Genomic DNA, 17,282 nt, shown 5'->3' on the forward strand with positions numbered 1-17,282 from the left:
AAAAAATTTCGAATCATGTATGATTTTTGTTCCACTTCTCACGTGTACACCACTTTATTGTTCTTTCTTGTGGAATTCCAATAAAATTGATTCATGTTTGTGGGTGTAATGTGACAAAATGTGGGAAAAGTTCAAGGGGGCCGAATACTTTTGCAAGCCACTGTATATAATCACCAAGTATTTATAGTGCCTGAGATTATGCAGTTGACATCACAGGTTGGCTGATCCACTTCTGGCGATCTGATTTCTGGTCCATGCCAATGTATAAATTCAATCTTGTAATTTACAGTTGGGTGTGTGACTATATGCGGGTGTGCTCGTGCTCTGCAAGTGATTGGCACCCAATCCAGGAAAACTTGTGTCCTGTGTTTTCTGCAATATTAGTCTATAATGTATTTTTATTTGTATTTAACAAACCTTTTTTTACCCTACTAATTAATTTCACTGGTATTTTTCCCTTGCTATTATGATGCATGTTTTGGTGGTTAAAAAAAAAAACACAACACCCACATATTAAATGATACTTTATTACATACTAATCATATGTTCAGCTGTTTATTTCATATTAAATGGTTATTTACGCAGTTCAAATATTCCACAAAAAAACAAGTCAGACTTTTAATTGCTGAGGACTGAGAGACTTCAAATGAAATGGACTGTCATCCGTTCTGTTATTCTGTTTGTGCTCTATACCAAACCTAGTTATAGTAAAAAGTCTTTGGCTGTTAATTATATGACTCAGCCTGTGTGGTCGCAGTCTACCTTTTTTTTTACATGATAGTGAACTGTGATGATGTGAAGTTTAGGAACGTTTCATGAAAATGTTCACACAAAATCTTTTTTGTTCGGTTTCTAAACTTTATTTAAGGTCTACATTGATCAGATTGTTCATCGTAATCTGATAGTAAAATATAGTATAGTATAGGACTCAATTATAAAAAGACAGCAACCAAAACTATATGCTCAATAAAATAATGGTGGAAAGTTTAAAGCAGTGTAAACCCAATTGCAGAAAAAAAAAAAAAATTTTATTTCTAAAAGGATGTTTTTTTGTGTATGATTATTCAGTTTGCTTAATGTATGGTAATATTTTTTAAGGGCTTTTACTAGTGAATCAAGTTACAGTCCTTAACTTGTGTGTATTATCCTCTTAAGACCTCGCTTTCTTTATATCAGAATAATACATTTTCATTCTATTACATTGTGTGTATATTTTTGCAAGGTCCTCATATGAGGGCCAGTGTGGGTTAAATTTTTTGTCAGCCCTCTTCCTGTATAAAGATACTGATCGATTTAACAGTTATCAGGTGCTAACAAACACAAGCAAACATTTATTTAATTTTAAAGTTGTTGCACAGTTTGTAATAATAAATATGGGGAAAAATATTTTATTAGTAATATGTTATATTATTTTTTCTGTTTTTGCAGTGTAACACTACCATGCATTATGAATTATTTTTCTTACAGCTATATTTTACATCAGAGTACACACACTCGTTCGTTGATCCATTTTTTCTTTTCTCAGCTTTGGCTTTCGTCTTGGAGAATTGCAAAGCTGCATAATTTAGTGCATCGGTTTCTGATTCCTGAACAAACAACAACAAAAACTATAATAATTAATAAACATGAAAATAAGTATAACTTACAATAATAATAATAATACCACTTTATGCACAGAAAATACACATACCAGAACAGAGTCACATGCAAATCTGCCTAACCTTACTGTATTTATTGCTGTACAGTATATACGCATTATGGACTTATGGAAATCTAGGGGTACCTACAGAAAAATATAATTACATTTACAGAATGTAACAGTATAAAATCCATTTTAATGCACACATACCTGTCTTGTTTCAGGACAGTTTTCCATATAAGCATTCACTATTAATGCAGGAACACACTCGTTAGTCTTTTAAACAGAAAGTTAAAATGTATTAAATGATTTTTAAGTAATATAATTAGAAAAGTACTTACACCTACAAATTTTATTTTTTCTTGTGCTCAATATAAAAGAAGTGAGACAAACACTCAGAAGTACACAGAAGCCCAAAGCTATTCCCAAACCGAGCACTGTCAAATGTAGAGATCTGGTTATTTTTTTATTCTCTTATTTCACTACTAATTTTATTAGTACAAATGATTTTCCAGTGGAATTTTGAATTTGAATTTGTAATTGATTGCATAACAACTAACCTGTTTTCTCTTTTGTGTTCATGTTAGTGTTGTTTCCATGCTGTGTTGCTTCACACACCACTGAATTAGAATGCACAGCTGGCTGAGATTTTTCTGATGTACTAGTAATATTCTGACCTTTAAAGACATATTAAGTTTTTACTTTGTAACTCAGTGTTGTTAAAGAGAACACAGGTAGCATTTTACTTTTCATTTCCAGCATTACTGATAATGATACTGATAGAGTGTTTATAGTCAACATGTAAATCTTACCTTTAATTTGTAAATAAGTTCCATCTCCAAATGCAGAGTATGGGTAGACGATTGCACAGTAGTACATGGCTTCATCGGATTTAATTATATTTAAAATGGTCATATTGAAGCAGTTTGACAATCTTTTTATTTGGTAATGAGACTTTTGGAATCCATTGTAAAAAGTTTCTCCAGCATGCTTAAAGAAATTGACTATAGCCTGAGGGCTTTTCTTATCTGTTTGCATAAACCAAGCTACTAGACCAAAAGCACTTTCAAGAATACAACACTGCAGAGTAGCCGATTCACCGATGTTCACACTGATCTCCTTTTCAGGCTGATAAATTTTTGAGTTTGTAAGGGATTGTGCAGTAACCAAGGGTCTTGAAAGCTGGACTGTACCTAAAAAAGTTAACACATTAATTAGGTTTTATAAAATGATGTTTATATATTATTATACAAAACGATTCATTAAAATTATCTAAAAGGAATAATATTGGAGTTTGAATCACATACAACTGCATTGGACTTGTAAGTGACACGTGAAATGATGTGATTATTTACTAAATAAAGTACTTACACATGATGCTGAAGGTCATCAATAAAATCCAGAAACCAGACATTTTTAATTTCTTGGAAAATTTCTAGTATTTGGGTCACATTTATAAATGGAACATAAATATGATTGTAGCTTGGTTTTAATTTATATTTATACTATGAACAGTGTGTACTGAGCACGCCCCGAAATATGACGTGTAGAAAACGAAAACACAATAAGGAAGAACGAATTATTCTGATCTACCTACATACACCACATATTTCCATTTTCACACAGAAAGAAGTATCGTGACAAAATGGAAAATGTGGTTTACTCACGTGTACTTAAAATAATATCTCAATGTTGTTTATTGTCAACATTCAAGAGAGAACAATGTGTAATGTGTGAAGGAAACATTTTTGTCACTCCATGGTTATATGCATGTCTTAAAGTTAAGGCGTTTTATATTGTTTTGGTGTTGGTCATACCGTTGAGCTCTGTCACCTTTATTTTCATAAAAATTATATTAAATGTTAATATGTAAAATGTGTTGCTTGTTTATCAATCTGACTGCAGGTTACTTGTATCTTTTGAATGGGGTTCATAACCCTTGATATGTGAGGCTTATGACTCTATGTTGTACATTATGTCATAAATGTAAACCACTTGTAAATCATATCAATGAATGACTAAGACACGATTGTGGCATTTATTAAAACGTATAGCATCACTAAGTATTCACAGAGTCCAAAGTGGCAGGGGTCTTCCACATACAGTACTGTACTTCTTCCAAAAACCTGTAACTGCAGACAATATAACTGGCAAAAAGGCAAGGTTTACTGGAATTTATTTATGGCTAATTATGCTTGCAGTTATGTGTGCATGGCTGCAGACTTCAATCATTTTTCCAACCCAAGCATAAGGCACTGCTGAATCTTCTTTTCCATAACAGACATGTATTTGATAAGACAAGGTAGACAGATTTCCCCTATCAGCTGGTTAATTCCAGGTATAGTGGTACTTTGGGTGAACATTGGTGCCACAGTACTGGGACGGCATAATTTAGCAGGTGGATACCAGTTTTATCCGATCTCTTTATTTTTGTGATGTCTGGAAAACACTTCAGGATGGTTGAGTCAGGTTTACATTCAGATGTCGGTATCAGATGAGAGAAATCTTTCCACACACACAATGCAAAGAGAACTCAAGCAGTTAGGACCAAACAGCTGCGAAAACCACATATGAGTAAGGCTAATCAGAAAAAGGCTTTGCTTTTGCCAGGCATTAAGAATGACATGTGGAGCATTGGAAAAAAAGTGATGTGGCCTGTTGTGTCCAGATTTACCCTGTTCTAGAGTAATGGGTGCATCAGGCTAAGAATAGAGGCACTCCTCAGCCAAAGTGCCTACCATACAAGCTTGTGGGGGCAGTGTTATGATCTGGGGTTGCTTGTGTTGGTCAGGTCTAGGTTCAGCAACATTGTGAGCCCAAAAAATGGATTTTTTTCTGATGGCACAGGTATTTTCCAAGATGATGATGCCAGGATTGATTGAGCTCAAGTTGTGAAAGAGTGGTTCAGGGAGCGTGAAACATCATTTTTACACATGGATTGGCCGCCACAAAGTCCTTAATACAAAAGTCCAAAGTCCAGACCTTTACTCCATTGAGAATCTTTGGGATGTGCCGGAGAAGACTTTACAAAGCGGTCTAACGAGATCTTCCATCATCAATAGACCTTGGAGGAAAATTTATTAAATGTAATAAATGTTATAACATTGCATCAGCTTTTAGAAATGATGCCACAGCAAATAAATGTCATAATCGTAGCAAAAGGCGGTCCAACAAAATATTAGAGTGTGTGACTTTTTTAGCTAGGCAGGGTAATTTGGAACAACAAATAGCACAAAAAGTGCTTATCATTATTTCCAGAGATGTTAATCGTGACAATACACATCCATACTTCCTAAGTCTCTTCTGCCTACTAGCATCTGGTAAGTGGTACTGCAGCATTTAAACCACGAGACTTCTTTAAACAGGATGTAATAGTCATCATTTCTTAGCCCTCTAAACACAAAATTAAATATACTACGTGGAAAACGTTCTTTTTGTACTGTACTTAGATTTATACAGTTATAAATGAATTTATTCGCTTTCACTATACTCAGTTATTTTTAAAGTTTTTGCCTATGTGTGTACACCTTACACTATAAATACTGTTAAACATTACAGCAGCAAAGTATTTTACTACTAGGATATTAATAGGATAAGACTGTGTGGTCTCTTTGTCTCATCTTCATTATAACATCCAGTGTTTGAATATGAGGTTATACAGTAGTTTGCTCTACTGAGGTGAAGGTTTCCAAAAAGAATTGGCATTATAACAAGTGTCAATCTTTTTTCTTTTTAATCCTGTGCATGGAATAGATTCACAAACACACAGAAATATCTTTTCAATTAATAAACTTTATTTGGTAGTCTTCACTTGTTCCATAGCTTTATATTGTGCAAAAAAAAGTGGAAGATCATACTGCAGTTTTTACCTGCTTATAGTAAGAAAACAAAATTAAACTCTCCAATTAAGCTGAAGAACTCTGTAAAATAATTCATTATCATTCATTTTTATTACTTTGATCAAGACTTGTTTTTGTCGCATTTTTGGATTAAATTGCACTTTATGTTTATTGCAATACAAATGATGACACAAACTGAATTTATGAATATATTGTTTACTGTTACAAGTTTATAATTACTAAGTCAAAAGTTAGTCATATAAAACTCGATAGAAATGATGGTGGAAACATATAGCAGAAATTACTTTACACATGAATAATTTAAAAAATGTAATGCAATATAATTTTGCATCCTTCAGTAAAAAATATGATTACTATTTATTTAATATGTGCTATCTTATAGTAAAAAACATGTAATAAATAGGCAAATTGTCACAATATGTTCACCTGATCAAATTCACAGATTTTGCTTGTAATAGTACCATATATATATTATTTAAGCCACATTTTACAGTTTTTTCACGTCCGAGTACACACACTCATTTAATGAGACAGTTTTTATTTTTTTAGCTGTGGCTTTCTGCTTGGAAAATTTCAAAGCTGCATAGTTCAGTGTTTCCATTTCAGTTTCCTGAAATAATAACAATAAAAATAATAATAATAACAGTTAAAATAAATAAATAAATAAATAAATAAATAATAATAATAATAATAATAATAATAATAATAATAATAAAAACCATTTGCTATACACACTAACTACATAAAAGAAGAGCATTATGAAGATCTCAATTTGGATTGTCCACATCTCATTAATCTAATTGTAAAAAAATTATTTAGAACTTTATAAAAAGCAAAACTTCAATTTAACAATATTTCCTATATGTACAGTAAGTAGGCCTCCATTCTACAAAAACAAACAGAATACTAACTATATTCCTGAGTCCATGCAGAACACTAACTATACATAGCTATATATAGCACAAATCTTATAGATAGATAACTAGATTTTATAGATAGATAGATATATAATGTAAGTAGATAGAATACACATACCTGCCCTGTTTCTGTAAAGTTTTCTACAGAAGCATTTACTATAAATATAAAAAAACACCTATTAATCTTTTAGATAGAGCCTTACAGCACCGGTATTTATTTATTTATTTTTAATATATATATTTTTATTATACACTTACTCTTATCACATTTTCTTCTCCTTAGTATTAAATAGGTAAGAATTGCAAAAAATTGCAGAAAAATCAGAACTGCACAGAAGGCCAAAGCCGTTTCTAAACTGAACACTGTCAAATGTACATAAAAAGTCATTTCTGATATTATATTAGTACAAATAATTTTTTACAATTTCTAAAATTAAATTCCAAATTCATTTTTGCATTACTTCTCACCTGTTTTCTCATGTGTGTTCATATAAGTGCTGTTTCCCTGCAGTGTTGGTTCACACACCACTGAATTATTATTTAGTACTGGTTTATGTGTTTCTGGTGCAGTAGTAACATGATCACCTATAAAAAATGTATCATTATTTACTTAATAAATTCTATAACTCTGTGTTGTTGAGAAAATATAGTTAAATTTTGCTACAATATTATTTGTATATTTGTGTTTCAGGATAAACATGGAAATGCTAATAGGAAAAATAGCACAACATTAAACCAGCAGCTTAATTAGTTTTGATAGAATTCTTAAAGGTCTAGAATTCTTTTGATAGATTCTTACCTTTAAGTTTTAAATAAGTCCCATCTGCAAACACAATGTTGGGTGTTATCAGTGCACAGTAGTACATGGCTTCATCAGACGTCATGACCCTTGAAATGGTCATATTAAAACAGTTTAAATATCTTCCTATTTGTAACTGTGATGCAAATGGTTCACTGTAAAATGTTTCTCCAGCTGTTTTATATATTGTTACTATAATCTGAGGTTTTTTTCCTTTGGGTTGCTTAAACCAGGCAATTCGTGTTCCAGCTTCTTTTTCAGAAATACAACACCACAGAGTAGCCGAGTCTCCGATATCCACAATGAGCTCTTTATTAGGCTGATAAACTGGTGACTCTTTGAAGGATTGTGCAGTAACCCAGCGTCTACCAGTTTGGACTGTATCTAAAAATAAAATTAATAAATTACTGCAATTATCATAGCATCATACACAAAGAAGCAATAAAGATGACTCTAAAGTGTTAATAGTGAAGTTACTACCAAATGCAGCTCACACACAGTTGTTTAGAGTAATTGTCTTCATGATATTTATTTTCAAAAGTATAACAAACAAGATAAAAATTATTTAATCATATTACTTACATATAATGCCGAATATCAAAATTAAAATCCAGAACCCAGTCATTTTTAATTTCTCAGAAATTCGATGGTAATTGGGTCTCATATGAATGTGATTAATGCACGGTTTGAATTTATTCTTATACTTCAGGCAGTCTGTACTGAGCATGCTCACAAAATATGACGTGATTGGTTGTGATAAATAAAAAAGACATAATAGGTAAACATGTGGTATTCTTATCTGCCCACATACATCCCACATATTTCCATTTTTGTGCTTTGCTGTTGCATAGAGATATCTTAACAAAAATGTTATGACAAACGGAAAATGAGGTTTACCTTTACAGTGATGTGCAAAAATATTATTAGATAAAGCAAATCAGCACTTACAATTAGCACCAAAGTAAATGGTGTAGATAGAGAGATAGCATTGAGGTAATGTATTTGTGGCCTAGCAGTGTGCAGTAGTGTAAGGTTAGAAGGGTAAAGGTTGTGGGAAAGTAACTTGCCTTGAACCTTTGGCTTCTGGTGTAAATGGTCCTTTGTTAAACCATGACAGAGTTACTGAACATAAAAAACAAGGTGACCGATAAAACCTGCTCATGATTTTCACCGCGCTACACAGCTGTACCATTGGAGACATGCATGTTTGTAAAAACACATTATATGAAATACACCAAACACTGTGCATATAATTCCACTTTAGTTCCCACTTATTCCCCTGCTTCAGTCCATAGCTTTTTTTTTAGAGGAAATTAAAAAAAATTTAAAGAAATTTCCTCCCACTAAGTGTCCGCCTGCAGTGTTCCACAATTCTGTTAGCCAAGGCATGTTAAAAGGTTAAAGGTAATCATGTGATGCTATCTGACAGCTGCCAGGTAACTTTATTTAGAGCTAAATTATTTTTAATTGATAAATGTTTTGTTTTTTATTATAAAGGAAAACATCAAGCCCAAACTACTGCAGAGCTCTGCACTAAAAAGCAGTGCAGTTCCCCAATGGACAAGACCATGTCATATTCTCAAAGATGCGAAGCTTGAAGAGTTTGCCATTGCTATCTCTTTCCACTGCTGCCTAATTTGTTGTAAGTGCCTTGTACAGTATGTTTATCATGCTTCTTGTAATCTATGACCAGTTCCTTTGTTTTCTCCATGTTAAGGGAAGGCTTGTTGTCCTGGCACTGATATGACAGTGCAATGGAATTCTTCCAGCATGTCATCCCATGATCATTTAAGATCGGATCTATGACCATCAGCACTTTTGACTTTGGATTTAAGGATTAGAGGAGACATTAAACAGGGACACAGGGATAGCATACATCCCTGTACCAAGTGTTAGTGGAGAGATGGTGAAATAAATAGGTCCCATCCTTACCTTATGATTTTGAAAAAGAACATTAATTTGAACAGAGATTTTTTTAGGCCCAGTTGTCTGAGTCTAGTGTCCAGGTTCGAGGAAAATATATATACAGTGCTGGCATGCCTAAAGCATCACTAGGGCCAAACTGAGGAAAGGAATCTGCTTAACATGAGCACAAACAGCGGCTTGAGGAGCATTTCAACTCTGCTGGCCCTAACAAATGTAGAAAGGAAATCAGGCTATCACAGACTTTAAAGCACCCAGCATGGTGCCTTCAGCTTAACTATCAGGTGAGCCATCACTCTCTGCCACTAAAGCCTCTCTGTGCTACCCTGGGCAGAGTGAATGTGCAGAAAGCATCTGGCCCTGATGGCATTTGGGATTAAAATTGGTGCTGTGCAACCCTCCCTTAAAAAACGTGACAATCACCTTTCTACTGTGGCCATTTTGTATAACCCTTTCTAATAAAGGCACAGGTCCCTGGTGATCCTAGGGTTCCATATCATTCCCAGATAGATGACCCCAATTTTCTGTACACCTGAACCACCATAAACAGTCCCAAGTCAAGAATGTTCATGTGGATTTCAGAGCGGACAAAATTTTTATCTCTTCATCCATAGTTTCTTGTCTCAAGATTATATCTGACCCATTGTTCTGTCCCAGTCATACTACAATTTTCTGGTAATAATGCCATGGCCATTTTCCTCCTATCATCAAGAGTCCTGATGCACCAAATGCCCTAAGACTAACATGGCTAAAGCAACACATCCCCCGAGTGCAACTGCGACATTGGGGATTGTGAATTACTACCCGCCAAGCTTCTATTCGAGAACTGGAGACACTGGCTGGAGGGAGTTTAACATCCTTTTCTCATCTGGACAGATCATAGAACCCTTAGGTATCCCTGACGACTGCTGAAGTCAGGTCAGGCATGCTGGTCACTCTTCTTCTTGAGACTAGAGAAGGGCTTCAAGAATGCTAAACCCGATGCCCTCTTCCAATAGTTCTCCATATCGCCTCAGGACATGCCACCTTTAAGAACATCCTACCAATGTCTCATGGCTGCACCCCAACTCTAAGTGGAGAACCTTGTCTTACAATTCCTTAAACAGGAGCTAGGCCCAAATAAGGTCACACCTAGACTCCTCTTCATTCCAGTCTCCATTTGCACTCAAATATTGCACTGGGGCCAACCATCACCCTATCCTTGTTACACCTAAATTTTTAGTGACTAACTACATCAAGACATCAAGAAGGACATCAAGAACTTTGTGGCATCATGTAACATCTGCTCTATAAAAAGGCTACAAACCTTCTTCTCAAGGGCCTTCTCAGACCCCTACCCAATACCCATCGCCCCAGGATCAGGTTTCCCATGACTTTGTAATAGGGTTACCTCCATAAAACAACAACACATGCATTCTTACTGTTGTTGACTGGTCAAAGTCAGCCCACTTCATCTTGTTAACCAAATTTCCTTCTGGCAAAAAAAACACCAAACGTATGATCTCCCAAGTTTTTAATCTTGGTGGACATACACTCACACAGGGGAGCTTAGCTCTCAACACAAATCTGAAAGGCCTTTTTAGCCTTATCATTGCCACATCCAGCTTTTCATCATGACCGAACACATTAATCAAGAACTCGAGAACTCACTGAGGTGCATGGCTTTACTGGATGCAGCTTCTTGGAGCCAATTTCTCCCCTGGGTAAAGTTTGCCCACAACTCTCTCCCCACCTTCTCCACTGGAATGTCTCCATTACAATGCTACCTTGGGTATCAACTTTGGTCCCTCCAGCCTAAGTTTTTATATGTCATTGTAAAAGATATGGCAAAGAGTTCACACCCAACCACATTGGATGAGGAGCACATTTCAGTGCAAGGCAAATTGCCATTGTTTAAGTGTCCCCCCTGGTACCACATCAGCCAAAGAGTCAAGCTTTCCCCAAGATTCATCAGTCTGTTTACAATCACTCATGTCATCAACCCATATTATGTTAAAATGACCTCCGCTCATCAACTCAAAGTTCTATGCATTCATAGGGGGAGGGTATTGCCATGGCACACCAGATTACACCTCAATCTCAAACAAAGTCATGATACCTTTCCACTCTCATTTCACTCCAATCCTTCCTTTTGCCACCTTATTCTTGCTACAAGCTTCCTTGGTTTCAATTTCAACTTCATCACAACTGCCAGTTTAACATGCTCCCAAACAAACATTTTCCACCAGATTATTGTGTGCCATTTACGTTGTTTTTTTGTTTGTTTGTTTTTGTTGTTGTTGTTTTGCATTCTGGCACTTATTTTTTAGGTCATGACCTTGCTGTCTTTCTAAGACTTTGTCCTGTTTTGCCACCTGGACTCTACAAGCTCTCAAATTGGTAGTCTTCATGAACATCTTTAATTGTCCTTGATTTAGGCAGTTTTATCTATCTGTTTTCTTGAATTTGACAGTCCTTTCACCTTTTGTCCCATCTTACTTACCCATTTGCAAAGAGACCATTGCAAAGTGCTTTAAAAGGCTGTTCCTTACCCATGATAAAGCCTCCATGCCTGTCACCCTGGATCCATACCAGTTTGGTTACTGTGCCAGTAGGCCAACAGAGAAGGCATCTCTAAGGCACTCCATTGTGCCCTGACCTACTTGGACAACCCAAACACATACCAAGTTGCTGTTCATTGAATTTAGTTCAGCGTTTAGCACAATGAGCTCATCTAAAGTAAAGTTAAAGCTGACACTGCTTGGCATCAGCATATATCTCTCTAACTGGATGCTGAAATTTTTTACAAAAACCTGTCTGGCCGGACAACCTCACCTCTGCTAATATCAGTGCCTCAAGGATGTGCATTGTCCCCTAACTTATACTCCATTCTTACCCTGCATACTTGTTTATGCCTTCAACAGCACTGTCAAGTTCACAGATGACACCATGCTGATAGGCCTGATGAGAGGTAATGATGAAAAGGCCTATGATAATATCATTTTAAATGATATTTCCAAATGGCTCTTCAGAAACAAAAACTGGGTAATTTCTTTTTTTAGTTAAACTGTGCTCAGTCAATCAATATAATTTATTTTTAATGATTACAAAGTATGGGTGTAAAAGCATAAATTAGGCTGAATTTGATGACAATTGATTGCTCTTTCTTGGTTAAAGGTATGCTATTGGAATGAATCTGCTCCAGAGATAAATATTTGGAAACAGAAATCCCAGCCAAGGGATGAAAGATGCCATTTAAATGAAGTTGAAAAATTAGTAAAAAAAAAAAAAAAATGCTGTATAAGTTCTGCCCATTTAATTTCTGGTAAGACAGATGTAATCCTACAAGGTCCACAGACGGTCAAACGGTTAAAGCTTGTTGGTACACTCAAATATGGTACAGCAGGGCAAAGACATTTGGAGTTCATATTTGTTTGATTTACCTTTTGTTAATAGTCTTTTAGGTATTTAAAGGCATACAGTAGATCTGGAAGATTCATGTATTTAGTTTTTTGGTAAACTGGGATGTTTTGATGCTATCTCTTCCCCGCTGCCACATGCTACAGTAACTCCTGTGGTGGAGTGGCTGGTCACTTTATAAGCTTGAACTGGCTGATGTCTGTGTTACTGTTCTTTCTGGCTCTTTACATTAGTTAAGCTGTAATGTCTAGTCTTGCTGGAACCCTGCTTATACTTTGTACAATCTACTTTAAAAGAGTCAGATATCAAATGGATGCTATTTCTTGTTTTCTCTTTTCTCTCAAGCTACATGTTGCATGATAACAATTACATGAGACTACATGATACCAGTGATCCTGACCACTTCTGCCCACCAAAATTCTGCTTGAATCTGTGATTACCTGAAAATCACCTATTGACGCTGAAAATGGCTTCACATATACAGTATAGCCGACAGATAACCCTGGGTTTACCGTGGATTGTACCAACCAGACAACCTAAAGATGGTTTAAGAGGACCCTGAGATGGATAGCCTAAGACCAACAGCAAAGAACAATTTACTTTCAAGTCTCTATTAAGAACAGTTTGATTAAAGAAGCCTAAAAGTAAGCCTTTAATGACTTTATTGCATACAAGTAAAATTCTTTACAATAACAGTATCCAGTGTCACCCAGGTGATGATTGTGTATCTTTTGAGGTTTCTTTCTCTTGTCACCTCAGGGGGTTTTTCTCTTGCTGCTCATGCCTCTGGCTTGCGCATTGGGGTTATATTAAAATTTTAATTTTATATTGTTTTTTATTCTGTAAAGTTACTTTAAAAAGATTTACATTCATGAAAGCACTATAAAAAGAAAAATGAACTGAACTGACTGTAATTTCAAGGGCGTTATCAAGAATATTTAAAACATAAAGATAAACAGCAAGATAAATTCCAACAAACACAGCACAACTATAACTCTACACCACAGCCTATTCTCTCTCTAATATCTTAATTTCACCTTGATGTTTTTGAACACAAGTTGATAGCGTATAAGTTTAAGGTGAAAGTTATTTATGTATTTTAGCTTTGTTACTAGCACCACTTTCGATATGCCGTTTTGCCCTATGTACTGATTTAATAACCCAGCACCTCCCACCTCCCAACACTATGTGACCCTAATTCATTTATAAGCTGTGATAATAAATATCCTGTCATCATTTTAGGGTTACAAAGATAAGTACAGAGATGAGTGAACAAAAGAATCCTAAATAATTATCTGACTATTTTCAGGCTTCCCTATTTCTTTTCTGACTCTTCTGTTTCTGGACATCTAAAAATATGCATATTTCAATTGAATAATATAAATCAAGCCAAAAATTACAATTCATTTAATACACAAGTATCAAAAATAGAACAAATGAGAAAATACTAAAAATATTTTATTAAAACATTATAACATTTTCACTGTTTTTGCAGTGTTATGATTCATTTATTCAATATCATACAGTCTTATTTATATCAGAGTATACACACTCATTTTTATTTTTTTCAGGCTTTCTCTTTATAAATTGCACAGCTGCATAGTTTAGTGGCTCTTCTTCAGATTGCTGAATAATAATAAAAAATATTAAATTAAAAAACAAATAATAGTAACAGTAAAAAAATAATAATAATACATGCGCAACACATTATACACAGTAGCAAAAAAAAAAAAAGAGCAGGATTCCAATAAAAAAATCTTGAATTTGCTCGACAAATCTCATAATTGATTGTAATATAATTGATTGTAAAAATTGGGTGCAAGATTACTAATCAGACTTTTCTTTCTGCATACATACATACCTGCCTTGATCCTGGAGAATCTTCTATACAAGCCTGTCCTATTAATAGTGAAACATCTCTATTAGACTGTTTTTGTAGCTAAATGCACCTGTTTTTTTTTCTAAGCTCAAAAGTACTTACTTTTAACATGTTTTCTTTTCCCCAGTATTGAGTAAGTAAGACAGGAAATCAACAGTGCACACAAGCCCAACGCCGTCCACAAACAAAGCACTGTTAAATGTAGGGATTTTTTTTAACTCTTATACTTTATATTAGTACAGTTTAATTTGGATGATTTATTCATTATAAATTAAGGATAATTAATGAATTAATTATAAACTCTCACCTGTTGTTTCTTGTGTGTTCATGTTAGTCTTGTTTCCATGCCGTGTTGGTTCACACACCACTGTCTCATTACACCGAGATGGTTTAGATGTTTTTACTGCAATTGTAACATGCTCACCTATAAACATTTAGCAAACTTACTAAAAAGGTTGTTTTTCTGTGTTGCTGAGAAAAAAAAAAAGTGAGCGTTGTTCTATTTTATAATTTGTATATTTGTCTTCCTGGGTTTACATGGTAAAAATAATAATGAAAAAAATATTACAACAAGTATTACAACATCCAGCAGCTTTACTAACGTTAGTGAAAATCCTACCTTTAACCTTTAAATAAGTTCCATCTGCAAACAAAATGTTGGGTCTCATCACTGCACAGTAGTACATGGCTTCATCAGTCTGAATGACGTTTAAAATTATTATAATAAAGCAGTTTGAAGATCTTTTTATTTGGTAGCGTGATTTACTCAATTCATTGTAAAACTTCTCTCCAACATATTTATATATAGTAACTATAATCTGAGGTTTTTTCCTGCTTGGTTGCTTAAACCAAACAATTGTCCCAAGTTCATTTTCAGAACTACAACATTGCAGAGTAGCCGAGTCTCCGATATCCACACTGAGCTCTTTATCAGGCTGATAAACTGGTGGCTCTGTGAGGGATTGTGCAGGAACCCAGTGTGTACCAGGTAGGACTGTGTAAAAAAAAAAAAAAAAAAAACTTGTTAGTTTAAATTTTTTAAAATGTGACTTAGACATTACTATGCACAAATATTTGTTAAGAATAAATATGTCTTTAAATATTTCTTTATATTTTATTATATTGTAAAGGTATATAAACTATATAAAAATAAAAGAAAAATATTATATTATAATATTAAATAGAATTAAATAGAATAAATAAAATAATAAAAAATAGAGTTAGTACTACATATATTTCACACAACGTGGTTTAGAGTAATAGTCTCCATGATTTTTTTCCTGAATATAATTAAATTAATGGGAATAATTTGCTCATGTTACTTACGCATGGTGCTGAAGATTAAAGTCCAAAAAGTACACATTTGTATTTCTCAGGAAACTTTATAGTAATTGTATCTTACTCGTCAACAGAATATTAATGTGCTTGAATCAGTGTTTGAATTTCTACTTATACTTTAGACAGTAGGTACTGAACACGCCCCAGAATATGATATGATATGAAGTGTAAGCACATGACATGTTGATCTGCCCACATCTACCCCAAATATTTCCATATTTGCATTTTGCTGATGCACAGAGAGACACATGGGAATGTCAGAATTATGTCAGAATGGAAACTGTAGTTTGTTTTTGCACGAACATGTGCCCACACCAATATCTCTGTGTTGATTTTAATTGTCCTCAAAATTCAACTTGATTGTAAAATAATGTAATTTTTTTCTAAAGGAAAGGAAGAAATTATTATAATTATTATAATTATTAAGTATAATAACTACACTATACCATAACTTATGAAATATTTATTCTTAACAAATAGATAGAAAAGAAGTAACACAGAAGTGGTCAGTAACAGAAGCACCTTGGGGGACTGTTCTTTCTCCATTTCTCTTCACTCTATACACCTCAGATTTCCAGTACAACTCTGCCACCTGCAGAAGTTTTCTGATGACTCTCTGATGAGTTGTAGGGTGTATTAAGGATGGACAAAAGTTAGAGTATAGAGGCCTTCTAGACAGCTTTGTGGAATGGTGCTCCAGAAACCATCTGCTTTTAAACATTATAAAAAACAAGGAGATGACAACTATACTTGGGTGTTCACTTGAGATTGGACTGAAGAACAAACACTGATGCTGTGTATAAGAAAGGGTTGAGCAGACTTTATTTCCTGTGCAAGTTCAGAGCCTTCAATGTATGCAGCAGGATGCAGAAAATGTTTTATCGGTCTGTTGTGACTAGTGCCATTTATAGTGCTGTGGGCTGCTGGGGGAGCAGCATGAGTGCCAGTGATGCAGGTGAGATAAATAAAATCATCTGCAAGGCTAAATACATAATTCGACACAAACTTAACAGGTCAGAGAAAGTGAGGGACAACAGAACACTGAACAAACTCTGCTCAATCATGGAAAATCCATCCCACCCACTACATGATCCCATACTAAGGCAGAGGAGTTCATTCTCTAAAAGACTGATCCAGCTTTGCTATCACAAATAACGGTTCAGGAAATCATTCCTACTATTCACCATCATACTGTACAACGGCTTACAGGTGACAATAATGACAAAACTCACTGTCACTTTACGCACTTATACATATACTGACAAGTTGCACATTTAATTTCTTTGTCCTATTTTGAATTGCTATTTTTTTCCCCTACTGCTATTTGTGTAACCTGCTGCTGCTGTAACACAATAATTTCCGTGGAGGAGAAGGTAGCAAAAATCAAGAGTGAGGAGGGCATTAAAGAGGATGAAGAGTGGTAGGGCAATTGGTCCTGATGACATACCTGATGACATTCCTGATGGAAGTGCCTAGGAGAGGTGCCAGTAGAGTTTCTAAGTAGTCTGTTTAACAAATCTTGGGGAGT

At 34.6% G+C, this 17,282-nt stretch overlaps 1 gene segment (V, D, J or C); it reads right to left on the reverse strand.

The window, feature by feature from the left end:
* Window positions 1-6,010: 6,010 nt before the first annotated feature.
* On the reverse strand, window positions 6,011-7,866 carry LOC128532302 (T cell receptor alpha variable 13-1-like). The segment is given in 6 exon segments: window positions 6,011-6,109; window positions 6,535-6,572; window positions 6,675-6,694; window positions 6,885-7,001; window positions 7,216-7,599; window positions 7,798-7,866. Coding segments are annotated over 5 exon segments (567 nt in total).
* Between the last annotated feature and the right edge of the window lie 9,416 nt (window positions 7,867-17,282).

The sequence above is a fragment of the Clarias gariepinus genome, chromosome 10, assembly GCF_024256425.1.
Source record: "Clarias gariepinus isolate MV-2021 ecotype Netherlands chromosome 10, CGAR_prim_01v2, whole genome shotgun sequence".
Classification (NCBI taxonomy): domain Eukaryota; kingdom Metazoa; phylum Chordata; class Actinopteri; order Siluriformes; family Clariidae; genus Clarias; species Clarias gariepinus.